General features: G+C 37.9%; 1 protein-coding gene across 2 annotated transcripts in view; it reads left to right on the top strand.

The window, feature by feature from the left end:
* The first annotated feature begins 300 nt into the window (after window positions 1–300).
* The window catches only part of CLHC1 (clathrin heavy chain linker domain containing 1), a 40,489-nt gene continuing 18,642 nt past the window's right edge, over window positions 301–22,147 (top strand). The window contains exons 1-8 of one of the 2 annotated variants that reach the window (XM_043988247.1): window positions 301–483; window positions 3,363–3,550; window positions 5,736–5,869; window positions 10,733–10,934; window positions 11,035–11,150; window positions 11,708–11,792; window positions 15,938–16,044; window positions 19,481–19,655. In XM_043988247.1, the coding sequence (XP_043844182.1) occupies window positions 301–483; window positions 3,363–3,550; window positions 5,736–5,869; window positions 10,733–10,934; window positions 11,035–11,150; window positions 11,708–11,792; window positions 15,938–16,044; window positions 19,481–19,655 (1,190 nt within the window). The remainder of the gene's footprint in view (window positions 484–3,362; window positions 3,551–5,735; window positions 5,870–10,732; window positions 10,935–11,034; window positions 11,151–11,707; window positions 11,793–15,937; window positions 16,045–19,480; window positions 19,656–22,147) is intronic. The other variant, XM_043988248.1, reaches the window with a different exon arrangement.

Below are 22,147 nucleotides of genomic sequence, written 5' to 3' on the forward strand. Positions count from 1 at the left end.
AGACTGTTACCAAAAAGAACATATTAGACAACATGTAAAAGTGCAGTAATTGTAGATTTTGTCACGTAGAGACATCCATATAAAATCTTTTATTTTACAAATGAATATTTTAACTTGACATGAACTGAAAAAAGATTAGAAAATTGGCATTAATTTGTTTATATTCCTGTTTACTCAGCTTTATTCTAATGACTTTTTTTTTTTTTCCTTTCAGGGTTTGATCAAAGCGTTGGCTTTGTTGCAAAAACAGAATCAAAGTTAAACTTTTATCTGGGGAACAAGTGCACAGAGTTTTAAGGAATGTCTGTTCAAGAGATTGCAATAAATAAACATGCAATTCTCCCTCCTATCATTAGTAGCTATGATAAGGACTTTTTGGAAAGAATGCAAAGATATATAATTATAGAAACTGAAAGAGTGGGCTGTACTGATGAAGGACCAGCTGATGAATATTTCATCATATATCGAAATGTATTTGACAAGGTAATATAGGCTTTGAGAATTTAAAAAATGTATTTATGAATGACAGTATGAGATTCTTCTTCTCTGACCTTCTAAATTCTGTCTCTCTCTAGTAAAACAGCTTCTATTTCTACTCAGGGATTGAGTATAGTGTTTCTAGAAGGGATAGATATGGAGTACAATATAAGTAGATTATAAATGTTAGTACAATATTAATGTCTACTTGTTAACTCAGCCTAAGCCCAATCATTTCCCCCTCTAATAAGTCAGTTTTGATACTTAGATCAGAACCTGGTTATATAGGAGAGCTACATATTTATTTATTTATTTTTATTTGAAAGTACCAGTTGTGGCATTTTTATATTATCAGTCTCTGTTGTCTGTCAGGAACATGCTTGAAAATAGGAGCCTGTTGGAATTTTGTTGCTGACATTTTGGCCTAATTTTAATCCAAGGATTTAGGATTGTAGTGTATTTAACTGGGAGAGATCTGTTCTGAACTAGAGGTTTGGTGTGTACGTATAGGTTTGGTGAACAAGTCATTAGATCACAACTGCTTGTTGGACAGATTTGACATCGTTCCCTAGGTTCTTTTTTTTTTTTTGCAGGGCAATTGGGGTTAAGTGACTTGCCCAGGGTCACACAGTTAGTAAGTGTTAAGTGTCTGAGGCCGGATTTGAACTCAGGTCCTCCTGAATCCAGGGCCAGTGGTCTATCCACTGCATCACCTAGCCACCCCATTCCCTAGGTTCTTGTTGCCAGTTATCTTCAGTGCCAGTTATGTGCCACTGCTTAGGCAGTCTGCCTGCCTGAAATGTTCTCCTTTCTTTTCTCCACCTCTGGAAACCCCAGGCTCTCTTCAAGGCTGAAGTCAAATGCCTGTTCCTACACTAGATTTTTCTGATCTTCCCTACTTCCATCTGTGAAGATTGCCCCTGAGACTGCTCAGTATCTATTTATCTGTATACAGGATGCTTCCCCCTAGTAGAATGTTAACTCCTTGAAGGCAGAGTCTACTTCATTTTGTTTTGTGTCTCTAGCATCCAGCAGGATTCCTGTCATGTAGTAAGAGAAAGGGACAGGGCCTGTGAGCTCATTAGCATAGGGAACTCCCAGATGTAGGCTGCTTCCCATCCACAACCCAGTGTTGGTCAATACCTTCTCTCCCACTTTATAGTGCTAATTAGAGGGTTGCTTTAGGAACTGAAAAGTTAGGTGACTTTTCCAGGGTCATAAAGCCAGTGTGTGTCATTGGCAGGACTTGAACCCAGATCGTCTTGGTTACAAGGCTGGCTTTCTGTCCACTACATCATGATGCCTCTCAAATCATACGAGAATTAAAAGATTTAATTCATTGAATAATTGTTCTTTTGTGGTGATAATGGATAGATCAGGAACAAGGAGTGGTTCTTATTCAGTCATGTCTGACTCTTTGGGACCCCATTGGGGTTTTCTTGGCAGAGATACTGGAGTGGTTTGCCATTTCTTTCTCCAGCTCATTTTACAAATGAGGAAATGAGGAGGCAAACAGGATTAAATGACTTTCAAAGGGTCACACAGCTAGTAAGTGTCTGAGGCTGGATTTAAACTCAAGTCTTCTGACTCTAGGCCTGACACTTTCTCCATTGTGCCACCTTGCTCCCCCAGGGAATGGTAGATACTTAATAAGTGCTTGCTGAATTGACTTGAATCCTGTTGAACATAGATAGAGTAGCTTTTACTTAACCTAATACTGGCTGATCAAGGAAAATACTCCTTGCAGCCAGGACAGTATTAAAGGATCCCATTATTCATGATTAAAGGAGGCTTCATATTTAAAAAACCACTACTGTCTTCAGTCACTATTACTCAGGGCATCTGACTTGTTTCTCAGTTGACAGGACATCATTACTATACATGGTTGGCTATGATAATTCGATTAAGGGTCAGTTTTTTAAAAAGGAAGTTTCGGAATTTGTAAGAGAAACACAGAAACACCATTTTTAAAGACTTGTAAAATGACTGGGCATAGAACCTGGTACTTCTTTGCCTTTTGAAGTTAGGGTCACAAATACAGTTTTCTTTATTCATTCAAGAATATACAGATTAAAATATATTATAAAACAAAATTTCATATGAGGATAACATCATTTGTGGGTAAAATAACAAAATCGATCTGAAAGATAATCGTAGTTGAATAGATTCTTCACTCAGGCTACAACTTCGGTTTCTTGGCTAAGGCAGAAAAGAACACACTTTAGGGGGTTATATAGTTCACCTAACGAAAATCTTTTTAAAGTTTGTTGTTGCTGTTGTTAAAAGCCCCAAATGCTGAACATCAACAAACAGGCTTTTATTTTTTCCTCTTGTGCAGCAACCCAGGCACTGCATGTTTTAAGGTTCAAAATATTTTCAATGGCTTTGCTTGTAGCAGCTCCAGAAAAAACAAACAAACAAACAACCCACCTGGATTTTGCTTTTGCTTTTTGCATTTTTATTTTATAAAATGTTATTCTTTGGGGAAAGAAAAAAACCTGTATGCTTTATAACTGAGATTTAAGATCCATAATTTAAAAACTTAGCCTGATATTAGCTTTAGCTGGCTATAATTAGAGTGTGTATTCAGTTTTCCCCAGCATATTATAATATCTTTAAAGATAAGGACTGTTTTATCTATTCTTTGTATTTCTCCCCGCCCCTCACCAGTATTTAGTCAAATGGGCTGCTCACCCAGTGCTCAGCAAGTGATAGTGATAAATTCAAAAATCCAATTGTAGTTTGTTTACTAAATGTTTATCTGTAGAATTCTAATTATAATCTCATATCATTTCAAAGTGACCTAAGATGCTGTTTGCAAGACTTTTGTTTTATATTCTCTTAGAATGAATTCAGTACCATAGTCAGGAAAATAATGTTTTCAGATAATAGAGCATGTCACCGCATACAAAACCATTCTTACTTCAATCAAACAAGAATATGATTCATTCATTGAGACAATAAAGAAGGGCCAAAGAAATGCATTTTATCTTCATGGAAAGCTGAAAGTTCTGGCAGCAGAGCCCACAACACTGGTATATCATAGGAAAAGAGTAGTCCAACTTGAAGCAAAGTAAGTACACCAATTTAGATGAAAGGACCGTATGAATGAATGATTACACGATAATTAGGCAGCACAACTGTAGTTTGGTGGTTCTCCACCTGTTGGTATTATTGTCATTTGGGAGTTCTTATCTACTTCATGAAAGTAATACATTCCATGTACATATACATGTGTATATTTAAATTAAAGTGAATTTAACTTATTTTAATGTTAGGAATTTTATAATACCCTTTAAAATAAAGTAAGGTATTCTGAGATGTTATAAAACCAGTTTGGGGAATTGCTGCTTTCTGTAGATAATTTTTCACATTCTTGATTTAATCATAATTCTGAACCTGACTGTATGTACTACCTACACAAAAGGGTTTTAATCCTGAAGTGTGCACAAGTTAATAACATATAGTCAGGTTGTAGAAAGCTCATTCTTGTGAAATTTTCTCAAATTCTTTTGAGGTGGTCTGGAAATTTGTCAATAAATCAGCTTTGTAAGTAGTTTTAAATCAGCATTGAAAAATCTTGAACCAGTTTGCAAAATTTCCATTGTCCCTTTCCATATTTAGTAGTGTCATGGAGGTAAGTTGCATTCAATGGGCAAGCATCCCATTCTTAACTTTATTTAACAAAGGAAAGATTTTAAATGACTCTGTCTTATGAAGCCTGACTTCTACTTCCATATTCATGGTAGAATAGTAGAAAATAAGCCTGAAAATGCTAAGAATTAGGTACTTTTAGATCATATGTTGATTAACATAAGTTCGAGTACTATAAATATTAAATCTTGGGGCAGCGAGGTGGCATGGTGGATAAAGCACCAACCTTGGATTCAGGAGGACCTGAGTTCAAATTCGGCCTCAGATACCTGACGCCTACTAGCTGTGTGACCCTGGGCAAGTCACTTAACCCTCATTGCCCCACCCCCCCCACCCCCCATTTTTATCTAGTGATATAACTTTGGAAAACTCAAACCACATCATTACTGATGTTCTCCCAATGAATGAAGCCAGAAGAGAAATGGTAGGTAGCTAGGTGGCGCCATAGTGGTGCCGCAAGGGTGCTGGCCTAAATCAAGAAGAACTAAATTCAAATTCAGCCTCACACACTGTGACCCTGGGCAAGTAACTCAACTACTTTCTGCCTCACGATCAGTAAAATGGGGATAATACTTCCCGGGGCTGCTGTGAGGATCAAGTGAGATAAAATATATCAAGTTTGCAAGCCTTAGGGAACAACATAAAGGATAGCTATTATTACGTTATAGCCAAGTGGAAGGCTGACTCATGTGCTCTCCTTGGAGAGGAAAAATGCAAGTTGGTAAAATGGGTTTTACTGTGTAACCAGAGGCAGTAAGGAAGCTCCTTTCCTGGGATCTCGGTTGCCTTGTCTCACAGTGTTCATGATGAGAATAAAGAAACAAAAAACTGACATAAAGATAACTGTAGTTTAGCTGCCATCTGTTGAAAACGATAAAGAGGCGTAGGATTTCCAAACCAAGTTAACATATACTTTGATAGTGATTTCACTGCAAAGGTCGATAAAGAGAAAGACTGCAAAGGTTATGTCAGATAATATGGTTTAGGTTGAACAAACAAAAGGAAACAAAGTCTTGTCGATTCCTCTGATAACAGACCATGTTTTCACACCAATATGCTCCTGGTGATGCTATATGGCTTTGAATCACCAAGGCATCAAAACATGGCTCATCCAAAAGGTAGTAGAGAGAAAGGCATATAGTGGGTATGATTAAGCTGTAGTTTGTGAATTTATAATAGAAAGGGTTTTGTGTATTAGAAAGTTGATTACATAGATAAGCATATAAAGCAAAAAGTTTTAGGTTAAAAATATTACTATTTAGAACTTTGGGGTTAGGTTATTACCCAGTACATGCTTGAATTCATTAAAGTTTTATAGTATTGGAATCATTCCCCATATGAAATTTTATTAATAATTGTAATGAGAAAAAATGAAGTTAGTTTACTTTTTCAGGGTACCATTTAGTAAATACCCACCTATCAAATAATCTAAGTATTATCTGAAACCAGTAATCAGGACTCAAGGTAACTCTGAAAAAGATAACAATTCAAAATAAAAGTAATTATTTAACCCATTTTTGTTTACCTAATTCTGGTGATCTAAAATATTGAGTCATTTGAAGGAAATAAAAGAAATCCTTTCTTTTTTCTTTCTTTTTCTTCAGGATAAGGGTTATTGAAACTAATTCCTCAAAGATTCAAATGAAACTAAAGAAATTAAGACAAGTTAGGAAAAAGTGTGTTGTAAAAGAAGTAAAATATCTCACATCTACCATAAATCCTTCAAGGCCCATTCCAGGTAGGGTATTTTACTCAATATCTTAAATGAGTGAGAGTTGTTTGAATTGTTTCCTATTGTAACACATTAAATTCACATCTCTCTACATGAAATTCTATGCTACTTAGGTTAAATCTGAGTGGATATAGACTCGCCTTAAAAAAAAGTGTACATTTATTTAACAAGCATGAGTGTCCATTTTATGTAATGGGTTCTAGGAAGAAACAAAAATACTAAAAGTCATAGAAAATTCATGAAGAATGTATGTTTTAGCTGGCCAAGATAAAACAGAAACCTATAAAAATGCAATAGTACTGAATATACTGTGGGAGATATGTCTTTGATTTTGAAATTGTTGTATTTATTCTCTTCAGTGTTATATAAAATTCAAGATGTCACATTTAAAAAGATTCTTGATAAACCTATAAAATAAAGCATTTGCAAAGTTACTCTCAGGCCTGTGGGGACTTCTTTTTACTTTTCCACTTGGTTATGAGAGAGTGACAGAAAAAGGAGCAGAGGTTACTACAAATCACATGGTTTTTAGAATGCCTAAAAATATTAACTACAGGGCAAAAGGGGAGGGGCCTGTTCCAAGAGACCCTGCCCCCAAGGTTGGCAACCATGAAAGGGGGACAGATGGCAACAGAGAACAGCACAGGGGGCATCCCCTCTCCTTCCTCAAGCCAGCTAGTGGCTTTGAAAATGAAGTGAATTTTGCTTTCAGTTCAAGGCCCTGTCCCCCCCTCCCCTCAAGCCACTTAGGGCTAAACTTAAGAGTTTTAGACCAAGAGCTGCAAGTCTATTGGGGAAAGCAACATCTACTCATATAAGTAAATAAAACTTACATATAAAATGAATATAAAATAACTTCTGTGAAATTCAGATTATTGATTGAATAATTAAAAGTTGTAGTTAATCACTAGAATCAGTATTCATAGATCAGATTTATACTTGATAGGCCTAAGTTGGTAGAGTCTGCAAGAGTTTTTGCTCCTCAGTCTGTTGGATTCAGTGTCTTGGAAGGGAAGAAGGAAATAAGGAAGATGAGTCATCTGGTGATAAAATGTTTTTCTCTTGTACTGGGCCTCTGTGATGCTGGGCAATGTTTAACACAGGAATTTCTAGAGAAGGTGACTAACTCTTTTCCCCATTGCCACAGATTCTGCTAACTCTGTTTTCCCCATTGCTATGGATTCTTGAGACCTCCTCTTGTGGAATCAGCATGATTAAACAAAATATGCCCACCCTTCACCTTTGCTTAGTTTAGTTTGCATCAACTGAACCATATGTAAGTAACTGTAAAAAAGCCACTCTGAAATGTCAGCTATGTCTTTGGCTGCGGAGGAGCCATTGACCTCATTTATTGGCAGTTGCTAGCCTTGCTAATAAATTGATCATGCTCGGAACTTTGTGCTTCAGTTTCTCTTTATTATGACACTTCATTGTGCATACTGAGTGGGAGTCTCAGTGGATAGTGGCAAAGACCTTGTGTAGGAGGTAGCACTTGAGCTGAGTTTAGAAGGAAGTCAGGATGTTTAAAAGGTAGAGGTGAGGAAGAAGTGCATTCCAGGCCTAGAGGACAGCCTGTGTGGAGGCACCATGGTGAGAGACAAATACTGTATATGAGGGACAGAAAGGAGTTCATTTTGGCTTATGTGGGATAATCTGGAAAGCTAGATTGGAGCCAGGCTATAAAAGACTTTGAATGCCAAACAGAAGAATTTAACCTTAAAAGAAATGAAGAGTCACTAGAGCTTCTTGAATAGAAGAGTGTTGTAGTCAGGCCTATGCTTTAGGAATATTAATTTGGCCAATATGTAGAGGAGGAATTGGAGAGGAGGAGGAATGTAAGGTAGGGAGATGAGTTGAGAGGCTAGTGCAGTAGCCCAGGTGAAAGGTGATAAATCTGGGAGAGGAGGGGTCATGTGGGAGATGTGGAAGTAGAATTGAGAAGATTCAAGAACTGATTGGCTCTAGGGGGCAAAGGATGAGAAGTAGAGGATGACTCTAAAGTTGTTTGCCTCTGGGTGACTGGAAGGATAGTGTTGCCATCCACAGAAATAGGACAGTTTGGAAATGAGGTGGGTTTGGTACCAGAAGGGGAAAAGTGAATTTTCGCTTGGGTATGTTGAATCTGAGATGCTTATGAAACTCCCAGTTTGAAATTGAAACTATCCAATAGGCCATTGGCATTTCGGGTTTAGAATTCAGGAGAGAAACTGGAGGTTCAAGCTAAACTTCTTATCAGTATTCTTTAATAGTGAAAAGAGGGCCCTGAGGTTTATATTCACGGCTTGACTACCTCCCTACCAAATACCAGTTCCACAATGAACATATATAGCAAAAAAGCAAAGAAATGAAATAGCAAAACAGAAATCAGAGAAAGCATACACAGGAAAATGTATACCAGATAATACAAATTACTTCTCCCATTGGGAGCAAGATAGCTTGCTTCAAGTGAGAATCTTGGATCTCATCCATAGGGAAATTTCCCAAAGGCTCCAATGTGGCAAGCTAGGGATAGGGGCATGATAGAGACAGACAGTTCTCATGCAGGTTTTTTCCCAGAGTCTTTCTTTCCAGCGATCTGAAGAGAGGTTGGCATCACACAGCTTCTCTATCAAGCTGAAGGCTAGAAGAACTCAGGGAAACTGACAAGACTCTACTCTCCCACTTTCAGCAACTCCGCCTGCCCTTCATGCAGGTTTGGGACATCAAGTATTTAATTGCCACTAATGTAAGAGTCCCTACAATTGGCCCTTCAAACCAGGGTTACACTAATACAAAACTAGAAGAAAGAATAAAAATGAAAAAAAAAAAAAGATATGGCATGCAGTTAACATAGCTTGAACCTGACCTATTTGGTTACTCAGTAAGAATGAATTAAACACCTGCTGTGTGCCTGGTACTGTGTTAAGTGCTTGAAATACAAAGAAAGTTAAAGGCAGTCCCTGCTCTCAAGGAACTCATTGTCTTAATGGAAGAGACAACAACTGTGTACAAACAAGCTATATATAGGATGAATAGGAAATACTCAAGGAGCGCACTAGAATTAAGGAGGATTAGAAAAGACTTCTTGTAGAAGGTGGGGTTTTAGCTTGGACTTGAAGGAAGTCGGGGAAGCTAGGAGGCAAAGATGATGAGGTAGGACATCTCAAGACTAGAGGGACAGCCAGTGAAAATGCTGTCAGGAGATAGAGTATCTTGTTTGAGGAACAACAAGGAGGCCAGTATTACTGGATCATAGGATACATGGCAGAGCATAAGGTATAAGGCCTTTGATGTTGAAAAATGGGAAATCGGATGGGAGAAATGACTGACCCAGATGAAAACAATTTCCTAAGAAATTTAACCAATGTAAATAATCTGTTCTAATGAGAAAACCAAAGGAACTGGGGCAGCTAGGTGGTGCAGTGGATAGAGCACAGCCCTGGAGTCAGGAGGACCTGAGTTCAATTCTGGCCTCAGACCCTTGACACATACTAGCTGTATGACCCTGGGCAAGTCACTTAACCCCAATTGCCATACCAAAAAAAAAAAAAAAGTAAATAAATAAAAGAAAACCAAAGGAACCTAGAAACTGTCTCAGTCAGTAAATAATTGATCTCTTTGCTACATTAAAGGCAATTCCCCTTCCCTCCTCTCCCTTTCTCTTCTCTTCCTTTTCTTTCCTTGGTCAAGTTTATCACATCATTCCCTCCCCACTAGCAATTTGTCCCTCTCATAGCACTGAGTGGGAGGCTGCTTCCCTCATGCCCTCTCCCAGAAACTGCTGTTGTTTTTTTCCATCCTAATGGGCATCCCCCGACCTCCTGCTATATTGATAAATGTCTTTAGTTTCTGTTGATGATATAATGTATTAGCAGACCATCATTGAAAGTTGTAGGGTTTTCTGTTTATGCTCTGTAAGCTCCCCATGTCACATTTTTATTTCAGTTTTTAAGTTATAAACTTCACAATCAAAAACTAACATTCAAAATAAATACAAGAACAATAAAAAATACACAGAAACATAAACTTATATAATTTATAGTTTATTTAAAACATTTACAAATAGTAAATATCTAAATGTTAAAGAAATAATTTGTTTCTCTTTCCCCTTTTCAATATCTTTTCTTTCTGGATTTTTGTCAAGATTGTGTTGTCATTATTATTTACATAATCATAGTCAGGAAGGCAATGTGGTATAGTGGAAAAAGCAGAGATTGGAAAGGAAACTTGAATTTGAATCTCATTTCTGGAAAATATGACTTTGGGCAAGTCACTTATCCTCTTTAAGCATTAGTTTCCTCATCGATAAAACCTCATAGGGTGCCTGAGAGCAACAGATAAGATCATATCCATAGGGTGTTCTAAAAGTCTTGGCTGTTTTAAGGTACAAGCTTAAAACTGTACAGAAATTTTTGGGACACCTTGTATAAAGTGATTGGCAAACCTTAAAGCATTATATAAATGTCAACTATTGCTATTATTGTTTTTTCTTTTCTCTGTATTCTTCCTATATTTTTTGTTACATATATTTGTCATTTCTTAATAGTGTAATACTTATTGTGTAATTCTACTGTATTCATGTTACAGTTTTTTAAGTTTTAAAGCTTGTTTTTATAACATTTAATCACCCTTCAGTTTCTGATATCTTTTATTATAATGGATTATTTTTCAGATGCATTTCTGGTTTTGATTTGTTGTTATATTAACTTTTTCATTAGTGATATTGCTCTATAGTCTTTTTTTTCTTTGCCTTATTATTATTAGAGTTATGTCATCTTTTCTGTGTTTTAAAAAAATTGAACAGTTTGATTAATATCTCTTTAAACTTGCTGTTTGACGTGATAGAAATTCAGAAAATAGCTTGTGTAATTTTGTTTGCCTTTTCAATAGGCATGACCCTAGAAGAATCTGTCAATCTAGATTCTCTTAATGAATATCTTGATCATCTTGAAGGAAAATATGAAGAAATTAAACATCATGCAATGGTAAAATACATCCCACACTTGAAAAAGAGTGACTTAGATGAAGAAAAGATGCGGGCATTACAGAGACGAGATATAGCTGAAGCACTAAACAATGAATTACGATTTCGGTATGAACTTATTATGTAAAAAGTTTGAACTAGATATTATTTCCATATTTACTATCACATAGTTTGAGAAGAAGTATATTGACTATTTTTATCTTTATAGTCACAGAAAAACAGAAATGGTTTTAAGTGCATTTTCTACCTGGATAAAATCTGACATGAGCATTTCTTTTCAAGACTTCATAATCCAAATTAGTAAAACTCAAAGACTTTTACAAGGTAACTAATATTTTAAAAAATAACATAAATCATAGAAGACACAACTCCAAAGCATCTACTTAGTCATTTTTAATTGTAGAAAGGAATGGGCCTCAAATATGCTTGGAGGCTGCAGTCTGGCCAGTGCACCTGTTGCTTTAACAACTTTCAAGTGATCAGTAAATAAGAGTAATGGAGGGGCAGCTAGGTGACGCAGTGGATAGAGCACCGGCCCTGGAGTCAGGAGTACCTGAGTTCAAATCCGGCTTCAGACACTTAACACTTACTAGCTGTGTGACCCTGGGCAAGTCACTTAACCCCAATTGCCTCACTAAAAAAAATTAAAAAAAAAAAAAAGAGTAATGGAGGAGGTGACCTGAAGAGAAGTAACTGGAATTATATTAGATTAATGAAGAATGAGATGGTAGGGAATTGGTGGGGCCAGTGATGATGATGTGCCACAATTGTGTTATGGATCCTTGAGTTAAATATATCCTTATTGGGCTATATTTAGGAGATAACAGGTTTCCAGGCTTAAATGCATCCTTAAATATCTGTGCATGTTTGCAACATTTCAGATGATCAAGCACTTGTTGAGGAATTACTTGAAGAAGACCCAAGCAAGGCAAAGGAAGCTGAAGTGTTACTTGACTACATCGAAAGGCAAATAGAAACAGCTCACGTGCAGCCGATTAATGGGCTATTTTTCAGCTTTGAAACTTTAAACTTTTTTCTATCTGGCAAATTAATGTTTTATAAAATACTTATTTTTAAAAATAAATCAATGCAAAGAAATTGCCAGACTAAGAGATTAGATCTTTTCAGGATTGACAAAAATGTTAGTGTGAGTGGGTTTGGTTTTGTTTTGGCATTTTTCAGCCCATTCTCCAAGTCCCAAGGAATCCAGAATCCTACTATCCTGCTTAATGCTGCTGATTTTTTCTTCATGTCCAGTCCTTAATACTTAAGAAGACACTTCTTCCTAAAGCCTAATTAATCTTCCTAGTGCATAAGAGGTTTAAGGAGATCATTGACTAGTAAATGCTATAAAATAATCAATAAATGTGGGCTTATTAACTAATTAAAAATAGGTAAACCTCATACCATAAGATAATGTTAAGGATAAATATCTTTTAGCTGTTAACTTACTGAATGCAAAAGCAGGAGGAAAAAGTTATGTTATATTACTTGAGTTAAATTGTATTACTCTCTTATCTCTTCTCTTCCCTTGAAGGCCCAATTTGGGGTATGAGAGAAAATATTTGTTTTGTGTTACCAGCTGTTGTTGTAGTCGCCATCATTATAATGATCTACTCTCAAACTAGGGGATTCCAACATACATATTTATATGTGTCAAACACCATAACCCCCAAGTTCCTCAACCTACTCATTTCTTTCCCACTTCAGCTACACACAAAGATGTTCATATCTTGATTTTGCCATCACCCACAAGTGTAGCACTCTATGTTTATGAACTCTGAGAATCTCTTATCTGATCACAATCTATTAGCTTTCCATATTTACCTCTGCCATCTAATACCAAACCCTGTTCTTCGTTCATACTGAGACCTCCATTCCCATGACCCCTCAGTTCTCTCTCAGGCTATCACCCCCTTACTAGTTATACTCTCCATCTTTCCCTATCTTGACACCTTGGTAAACTAGTTCAGTTCTCTACTGCCCTCTTGAATGACCAGCCACCCAGAGCCTCAGCCTTGGATCACTTCCACTATCTACTGCTTTTGATCCTATACACATGCTGCTGAACAAAGGTGGAATGGGTTACACAACTGTTCTGACTGGGTTCACTACAAATTTATGTTATATAATGTCAACTGAACCTTCACTGCTGCTAGGCAGTCCTTTTAGACCCTCCTAATTAATTCATTCACCACAGCATCTCTTCTAACCCTTCTCATCCCTCCTCAAACCTTCCATGGCTCTCTCTCCCCTAACCCTCTCAACTGAGAATCTTGCCTTATATTTTGCTGAAAAAATTGAGGCCATTCTCCAAGAACTCTCTTTTCTCCTCCTCATCTTTTACCACTCAGATTCCTTCTGCCATTATCTCCTTCTTTTCTCCTGTCTCACATAAAGAGGTGGCCATTCTGACCAAGGCAAATCCCTCTACCGGTATCTTTGATCCCATTCTCTCCCGTCTCCTTTAGTAGCTAGGCTGCTAACACCATTCTCTCATTTATCTTAATCTCTCCTTGTCTATTGACTGCTTCTCTACTGATTACAAAACTGCCTGAGGCAGGTAGGTGGGGTGGGCGACCTAGCACAGCCCTCCCTCACTTAAATCCAATTCACTGCAAGTCAGGACATCACCTCCAACTGCCCTCTTTGAGAATGAAGGACAAACAACAACAAACATTTCCTCCATCCTCAAAAAACTCTCACTTGATCCTTCTATTCCTATCACCTATATCTCTCCTGCCTTTTATAGCTAAACTTCCTGAGGTCGTCTCAAATAAGTGACTTCACTCCTTTTCTCTTCTTCTTTTCCAAATTCTATACAGTCCAGTCTCCAATCTCATCATTCAACTGAAACTGTTCTCTCTTTAAATATGCCAGTGATCTCTTAATTGCCAAATCCTGTGGCCTTTTCTCAGTCCTCATCCTGCTTGATCTCTTTTCAGCCTTTGACACTGTCAATCACTCTCTTCTTGGTTTTCTTTTTAGGTCATAAGGACACTTAGTTCTACTCCTTATCTTACTGCCTCTTCTCAGTCTCCTTTGCTGTATCTTCATTCAGGTCATGTTTACTAACACTGTTTATTTCACCACAAGGCTGTCTTGGGGCCTTTCTTCTTCCTCTATATGGTTTTACTTGATAATCTCATTAACTTCTATGGATTCAATTATCATGTATGCTGATGATTCTTAGATCCACTTATACAGCCCTAACCCCTCTGTTGACCTCCAGTCGACCTCTCATCTCCAACTTTCCATCAGACATCTTGAGCTGAATATCTTGTAGACATCTTAAACTTAATGTGTCCCAAACTGAAGGCATAATCTTTCCCACTAAGTCTTTTCCCACCTCCAAATTTCCCTATTACTGTCAAGATCAGCGCCATCTTCCCAACCCCTCACTCTTTTTAACCTCTATATACGATCAGTTGCCAAAGCCTGTCGAGTTCACCTTTGCAACATCTCTTGCATTTGCCCTCCTTTCTCCCCTGATACTGCTGTCACCCTGATATAGGCCTTTATCTATTCACACCTGAGCTACTGCAATAGCCTACTAGTTGATCTGCCTGCAACAAGTCTCTCCCCAGTCCAATCTGTCTTCTATTTTGCCTCCAAAGTGATTTTCCTAAAGGGGAAAATCTAACCTAAAAGGTCTGACCATGTCACCCCTGTCCCCTACTCAATAAACTCCAGTGGTTCCCTAGTTTTCTTTTAGAGCATAAATGACGAAGTGGATAGAGTGCTAGCCTCAGACTCAGAAAGACCAGGATTCTAGTCTGTATCTGACAAGAGAATACTGTCTGTGTGACCCTGGCCAAGTCACTTAACCCCTTGATGCCCTGGGAAATTCTCTAAGACTATAAGTTGCATATCAAGTACTGATGGGTATTGGTAAACAAAAATTCCTTTGGCAGTTCTCTATGCCAGTAAAATCATGGGTTTCACCCAGAAATAATAAGTATCTCATCTCCTAAAGATACTGTTGTGAAATAACTTCTGTCTGTCAGTAAGTCAGTTATCTAGTATTTATGAATTGCCTATTATATGCCAGGCACTGTGCTAAGTGTTGGGGATACAAAGAAAGGCAAAGCCGGTCCCTGCCCTCAAGGAGTTCCCAATCTAATGGGAGAGAAAACATGTCAAGGACTGCACAAACGAGATCTATCTGATAAATTAGCCCTAGTCTCAGAGGGAAGGGACGAAGAAAGATGACAGAGGATGGGGAGACTCTCTGCAGGAGGTGGGGCTTTTGGGCTGAGACTTGAAAGAAACCAGAGAAACTAGGAGGTAGAAGTGAGGATGGAGAGTCCCGGCTATGGGACGCCACCACTGAAAATGCTGGGAGTTGGGGAATGGAGTATGTGTGCAAGGAGTAGCCAAGTGATCAGCCCTAGAGAATGGGGGGGAGGGGGTGAGGAAGCAAGGTGTAAAGAGACTTGGAAGTAGGAAGGGGCCAGCTAATGGGAAGGCTTATGCTTGATTCTGGAGGTAATAGGGAGCCCCTGGAGTTTACTGAATAGGAAGGGCTCTAGTGTCTTTTTTCATTTTGTTTCCTAAGAGTTGCTGCTGGTGTTATTAAAGGAGTAATGGCAGGTATGTTGTAAATTCATTTATCACCCGAGACGGTCATCTTAAATTTCCTTAAAGAAATAAAACAATAGGCAAAAGATGAATAATAATATTACAACAATAATAACTAGCATTTAGAGAACACTTTAAGATCTTCAGAGTGCTCTGTATGTATTATTTCACATCATCCTCGATCCCTACAACAGTCGTACAAGGTAGGTGTTATTATTATCCTTATCTTCAAATGAGAAAATTGAGTCAAAGAGTGATTAACTGACTTGTACAGAGCTGCACAGCCAATAGGTTTATGAGATAGGAGGGTTCACATTCAGGTCTTCCTGTCTCCGGGTCCAATACTCTCTCCACTATGCCATCTGTTAGGATTAGAAACGTAATTTTAGAGTGTTTGGTAATACTAGAATTGCTTTTGTATATTTTATAATATTATTCCCTACTTTCTACTTTATGTCAGACCATCTAACTAGTTTCTTTTTATTTGGGGGGGGGGGCGGTGTGGACATTACAAAATGTAATGATAATAGGTTCAACGAATTGTTTGTAAATGGTGACTATGAGTCTGCAGCTGTTTTTGCAGTGAACAGTCCTAGAGGAATTCTTCGAAACATGGGGACAATGAAGAAATTTAAAGGTAAAGATTCCTATGTGATTTTTTTCCCCCCTTGGTGAATGTTGGTTTGGGAGGGGAGGGAAATAAATGGACCTGTGATTTCACTGGTAGCACTGAGAAGTTAAGTGACTTGCCCAGGGTCACATAGCATATAGATGTTAGAATCACTTGAGTTCTGGCTCTGTATTCACTATACTTTGCTACCTGTCATGGGAGTCTCATATATGTATAAACATTATTATAAATTCCTTTTCTTTTATTCAAGAGACAGCAAGGTTGTGAACAAGTCACTTAACCTTCTTCTGTCTAAGCTCCCTCATTGGTAAAATGAGAGGATTGGACCGCATGATTTTTAAGGGCTTTTAGAATGTTAAACTTTAAGTTTTGGAGATACAAAGGTGGGTAAAGTTCAACTAAAAAAAAAGAAATTTTAAGCCATTTTGGTTTTTGGTTAAATGTATTTTGTCTTAAAAAACCTATATATCTTTGTCTTAAAAAAACCCTATAGATCTCAAAGGTAAATTGGGATACTAATTCATTGTTGGTGGAATTTTGAACTGATCCAACCATTTTGGAGAACAATCCGGAATTATGCCCAAAGAGTTATTAAACTATCTATATCCTTTGACCCAGCAATACCACTTCTTGCTCTGTTTCCAAAGATAGTTAGAGAAAAAGGAAAATAACCTATATGTTCTAAAATGTTCATAGTAACTTTCTTTGTGGTGGCAATGCACTGGAAATTGCAAGGATGCAATTGGGAAATGTCTGAACAATTTGTGGTATATGATGGAATACTATTTTGCTATAAGAAATTATACACGCAATGATTTTAGAAAAACATGGAAAGCCTTGTGTGAAATAATGAAAAGCAAAATGAGCAGAACCAAGAGAAAACTGTATACAGTAACAGCAATATTGTTTTAAGAACAACTTTGAATGAATGTTATTTTGACTATTATAAATACCCAATTAATTACAAGGGACAAATGAAGAAGGATGCTATCTGCATAATATGATAAATAGAAGTATGTACAGAAGATTTTTTTGGTGGGGGGCAGGGTAGTGAGGGTTAAGTGACTTGCTCAGGGTCACACAGCTAGTGTCAAGTGTCTGAGGTCGGATTCGAACTCAGGTCCTCCTGAATCCAGGGCCAGTGCTTTATCTACTGTGCCACCTAGCTGCCCCTTACATATATAATTATGTAAAACACTACCATATTAGTCATTTTGTATAAGAAAACTTGAATAAAAGGGAAAAAATGAAAGAAAGTGAAAAATATCATGCTTCAATCTGTGTTCAATAAATATCAGTTCTTTCTTTAGAGGTGCTTTATCATTAGTCCTTTAGTTTTGTCTTAGATAATTCTACATTCATTTTTAAAAATTTTGAGCTCCAAATTCTCACCCTCTCTTTCTTCCCTCTCCCCTCATTGAGAAGAACAGAAATTTGATATAGGTTATATATGTGCAGTCATGAAAAATGTATTTCCATATTAGTCACATTATGAAAGAAAACACTGACCCCTCAAAAAACCTCAGGAAAAATAAAGTTAAAAAAAAAGTATGCTCCAATCTGCATTCAGAATTCATCACTTCTTTCTCTGAAGGTGGATAGCATATTTTATCATAAATCCTTCAGAATTATCTTGGATTATTATATTGCTGAAATTAGTTAAATCATTAACAGTTGTTCATTGTACAATATTGCTGATACTGTATATACTGGTTCTGCTGCTGGTTCTACTCGTTTCACTTTGTATTAGTTCATGTAAGTCTTCCCATGTTTTTCTGAAATCATTTTGCTGATCCTTTCTTATAGCACAATAGTATTCCAGCTCAATCATATGCCTCTGAAAATGAAGGACAAATAACAATACAACTTTTTCAGACACATTCCCCAGTTGATGGGTACCCCTTCAATTTACAGTTCTTTGTCACCACAAGAAGAGCTGCTATAAACATTTTTGTACATATAGGTCTCCCCCCCTTTTTTTTTGCGGGGCAATGGGGGTTAAGTGACTTGCTCAGGGTCACACAGCTAGTAAGTGTCAAGTGTCTGAGGCCAGATTTGAACTCAGGTCCTCCTGAATCCAGGGCTGGTGCTTTATCCACTGTGCCGCCTCTCTTTTCCCCTTTTAAAAAAATTTGTTTGGGATAGAGATCTGTTAGTGGTATTTTTGGGTCAAAGAGTATGCACAGTTTTATAGCCCTTTGGGAATAGTTCCAAATTGCTCTCCAAAATTGTTGGATCAGTTAACAACTCCACAAAGAATACACTAGCATCCCAGTTTCCCCATATCCCCTCCAACATTTGTCATTTTCCTTTTCTGTCATATTAGCCAATATGATAGGTATGGTGGTACCTCAGAGTTGTATTCATTTGCATTTCTCTAATCAATAAGTGATTGAAGAGCATTTTTTTCATATGACTATAAATAGCTTTCATGTCTTCATCTGAAAACTTCCTGTTCATATTCTTTGACCATTTATCTCCTATCCCTCTCCCCTCTTACCTTTCCTTTAGGATAAGATCAATTTCTATACCCAACTAAGTGTATATGTTATTCCTTCTTTGAACCAATTCTGTTGAGAGTAAGGTTCAAGCATTGCCTGCAACCCTTTTCTTCTCCTTCACTGTAAAGCCTTATCTTGCCTCTTTTATGTGAGGTAATTTACCCCATTCTACTTCTCCCTTCCCCCTTCTCCCAGTGCATCCTTCTCTTTCACCTCGTAATTTTATTTATTTTTGGATATTATCCCATCATAGTCAACTCACACCTGTGCCCTCTGTCTATGTATAACTGCCCTAATAATGATAAATCTCTTAGGAGTTACAAATATTATCCAGCATCTAACTGAGTGCCTTGCATGTATTTGTTGTTTAATACATGTTGGTGTGGAATTGAGTAGAGTTCAGTTAGGATATGTAATGGCACAGCATATTTTCAAAATGACTAGCAATTTCAAATGTCAGCTCACATCAGTTATGGTTTAAATTGGGGAGTAAATGCTAGACCTTTCTTGAAAATTATAGTATTTCATTATTCTTAAGCTATAAAATTTCTTTACAGATTTTATTTTATATTTCTTTCATCTATCTATTCATTAATTAATTAATTTAATTTAAAAAATTTTTGAATTCCAAATTCTCTTCCTTCTTCTAGTTCCTTCCCCTCCCATTGAGAAGGCAAGCAATACAATAATCATTATATATGTGGAGTCATTCAAAACAAATTCTTATATTAACAATGTTGCAAAAAGAAAAAAAGCAATAAAAAGAAAGTGAAAAATAATGTTTCAATATATACTTAGGGCTTATTAGTTCTCTTTCTCGAGGTAGACAGCATTTTTCATCTTCACAAATTTCAGAGGAACACAAACTAAAGTATGAAATAACATAAGTAAGTAATGTTGCCTAAAACATTTGGTTTACTAGTTCTTTTTTTTCTCACTAGATGTTGGTAAAATTAAAGGGAAAACTCTTCCTTTACTATTATTCTTTGAGGCTCTCTTCAGTACAAGTCGTGCTGCTAAAAAATCTATTAATGCTAACTTGACTCTGGAAGGAATTATATGTGGATTATCTGAAAAACGGTTGGATCTAGTTATACACTGGGTCACCCAGCAGAGGTAAGTGAAACAGGGATATACTTATTTTGACATGGTTTTAAAAAATATATATTACTCTGGGGGCAGCTAGGTGGCACAGTAGATAAAGCAACAGTTGTGGATTCAGGAGGACCTGAGTTCAAATCCTGCCTCAGACACTTGACACTTACTAGCTGTGTGACCCTGGGCAAGTCACTTAACCCTCATTGCCCCGCCCCCCCCAATATATATATATATTTTCTTGCCAACTGCAGGAAAAGTGCAGAGAACAAAGAAAAACCCTCTTCATTGCCTTCATAGACCTGACCAAAGCGTTTGATATGGTTAACAAAGAAGGTCTTTTCGAAATTCTCTCAAGAATTGGTTGCCCTCCTAAACTCCATAGCCTCATTTGCTCCTTTCATTGCAACATGCAGGGTGTTGTACAGTTCGAAGGCAACACCTCTGAAGCATTCAGTATAAACAGTGGAGTCAAGCAAGGATGCGTGCTTGCTCCCATGCTGTTTGGAATTTTCTTCTCCATGCTGTTGTGTCATGCTTTTGGTTCGTCAACTGATGGCATCTATCTGCATTCCCGGTTGGACGGAGGCCTGTTCAACGTTTCACGTCTGAGACCCAAAAGAGGTAGCACCCTTAGAGACCTGCTTTTTGCCGATGATGCCACACTTGCCTGTCACTCAGAGCGTGAATTGCAGACCTTGATGGACCGCTTCTCCCAAGTTTGCACAGACTTTGGCCTAACCATAAATCTTAAAAAGACGAAAGTCATGTGTCAGAGTACTATGTCGCCTCCATTGATACACATCAGTAAGCTACCAGTTGGATACTGTAAGCCAAGTGACAATTTGTCACTTGATTCTGAGATCAATCAGAGGATTGGGAAAGCTACTTCAACCATGGCTAAGCTTGCCAAGCGTGTCTGGGCAAACAGTAAACTGACAAGACGAACCAAATTTGTTGTCTATAGAGCATGTGTCCTGAATACCTTACTGTATGGCAGGGAAACATGGACTATGTATACTAGACACGAGAAGAAGCTTAACAGCTTCCACATTCGCTGCCTTTGGCGCATCCTTGGCATATCTTGTTCAGATAGGATCACCAACACAGAAGTGCTCCAACGCGCCCAACTTCTGAGCATCTACACGCTACTGAAACAAAGATAGCTGTGCTGGCTCTGTCATGTGCACTGTATGCAAGATGGGCGTATTCCTAAAGACCTACTCTATGGCGAGTTAGCCTCAGGCCAAAGACCTGCTGGACGCCCCCAGCTTCCCTACAGAGATGTATGCAAGCAAGACTTGAGGGCTCTGGGAATAGACATCGGCAACTGGGAGGAGATGGCCAAGGACTGCACCGATGGAGTTCAGTACTCAGGAGCAGCTTGCACGCAGCTGAGATGGGCCTTCAAGCTTGGGAGGAAGAGGTTTTTATGCCTCGGCGCACACTGGCCTGGGGCTCCGCAAACCGCAGGGTTCTCCTGACTGGTTGTAGCCGTTGCCAGGGCTCTGGCACCTCACGTCATCACCACTCGCTGGCGCCTACATGGGCCTGGCAAAATTATAATGATTGGAAGCCTAGTGAGGGCAGTCATGTGACTGTCAGAGCGGCCATCCCATTGGCTGGGACTGTGTGGGGTGTTTCTAGGTTTGGGGGAGGAGAATTGGGCATTCTAGGTGGAAGTTGGACAGCAACAGGCGTTCTGCTGCGTATTTTCAGCTGATGGCTGGGCGCTGGTATTTTTTCAGGTATTATAATTTCCCTTTCCCCATTTTATTTCCTTTCCCTTGATCCTACTGATCCTGTTTGTGTTTTTTTTTTTTAGGTTCGTTCTTGTTAAAATAAATCTTGTTCTGTTTTGAGGGAGGCTGCTGGTCTCCTTCCTTGCCCCAATATTGCGGCGAGCCACTTAGCTAGCACTCCCTAATTAAAAATTGGTCCCCACACTACATTGATGTATTTCGCTTTATAATGACAGCTTTCATTTATATTGTGCTTTAATGTTGGCAAAGTGTTCACAAATGTTATTTCATTTGATCCTCACAACCCCCTGTCAGGTGTTATTATTATCCCTGTTTTACAGATGAGTAAAAGGAGGCTGGCAGCTGTTAAATGCTTTACCCCGAGTGACCTATAGTCAGCAAGTTTCTGAGGCTAGATTTGAACTTGGGTCTTCCTGATTCAGAGTCTCTATTATTCCCTACACTGTGTTACCCATTCATCTACTATTCCAAAGCAACCTTGTGGTGATTTCTAGTTTTTGTGCTAACAAAGACTATTGCTACAAATATATTTGAACATGTACTTTTTTTGGATCATATTATTAGAATTTTTTATTTAAAAATATTTTGTTTTACCTACATCAGATTACTTGCTATCTTGGGAGGAGGGGAGGGAGGGAGAAAAATTTGAAACTAGAAATCCTATTAAAAAAATGTTGAGAACTATCTCTACATGTAACTGGAAAATAATAAAATACTTTTATAATTAAAAAATATTTTGTTTTAGTTAGT

The sequence above is a fragment of the Dromiciops gliroides genome, chromosome 2 (assembly GCF_019393635.1).
Source record: "Dromiciops gliroides isolate mDroGli1 chromosome 2, mDroGli1.pri, whole genome shotgun sequence".
Taxonomy (NCBI): Eukaryota; Metazoa; Chordata; class Mammalia; order Microbiotheria; family Microbiotheriidae; genus Dromiciops; species Dromiciops gliroides.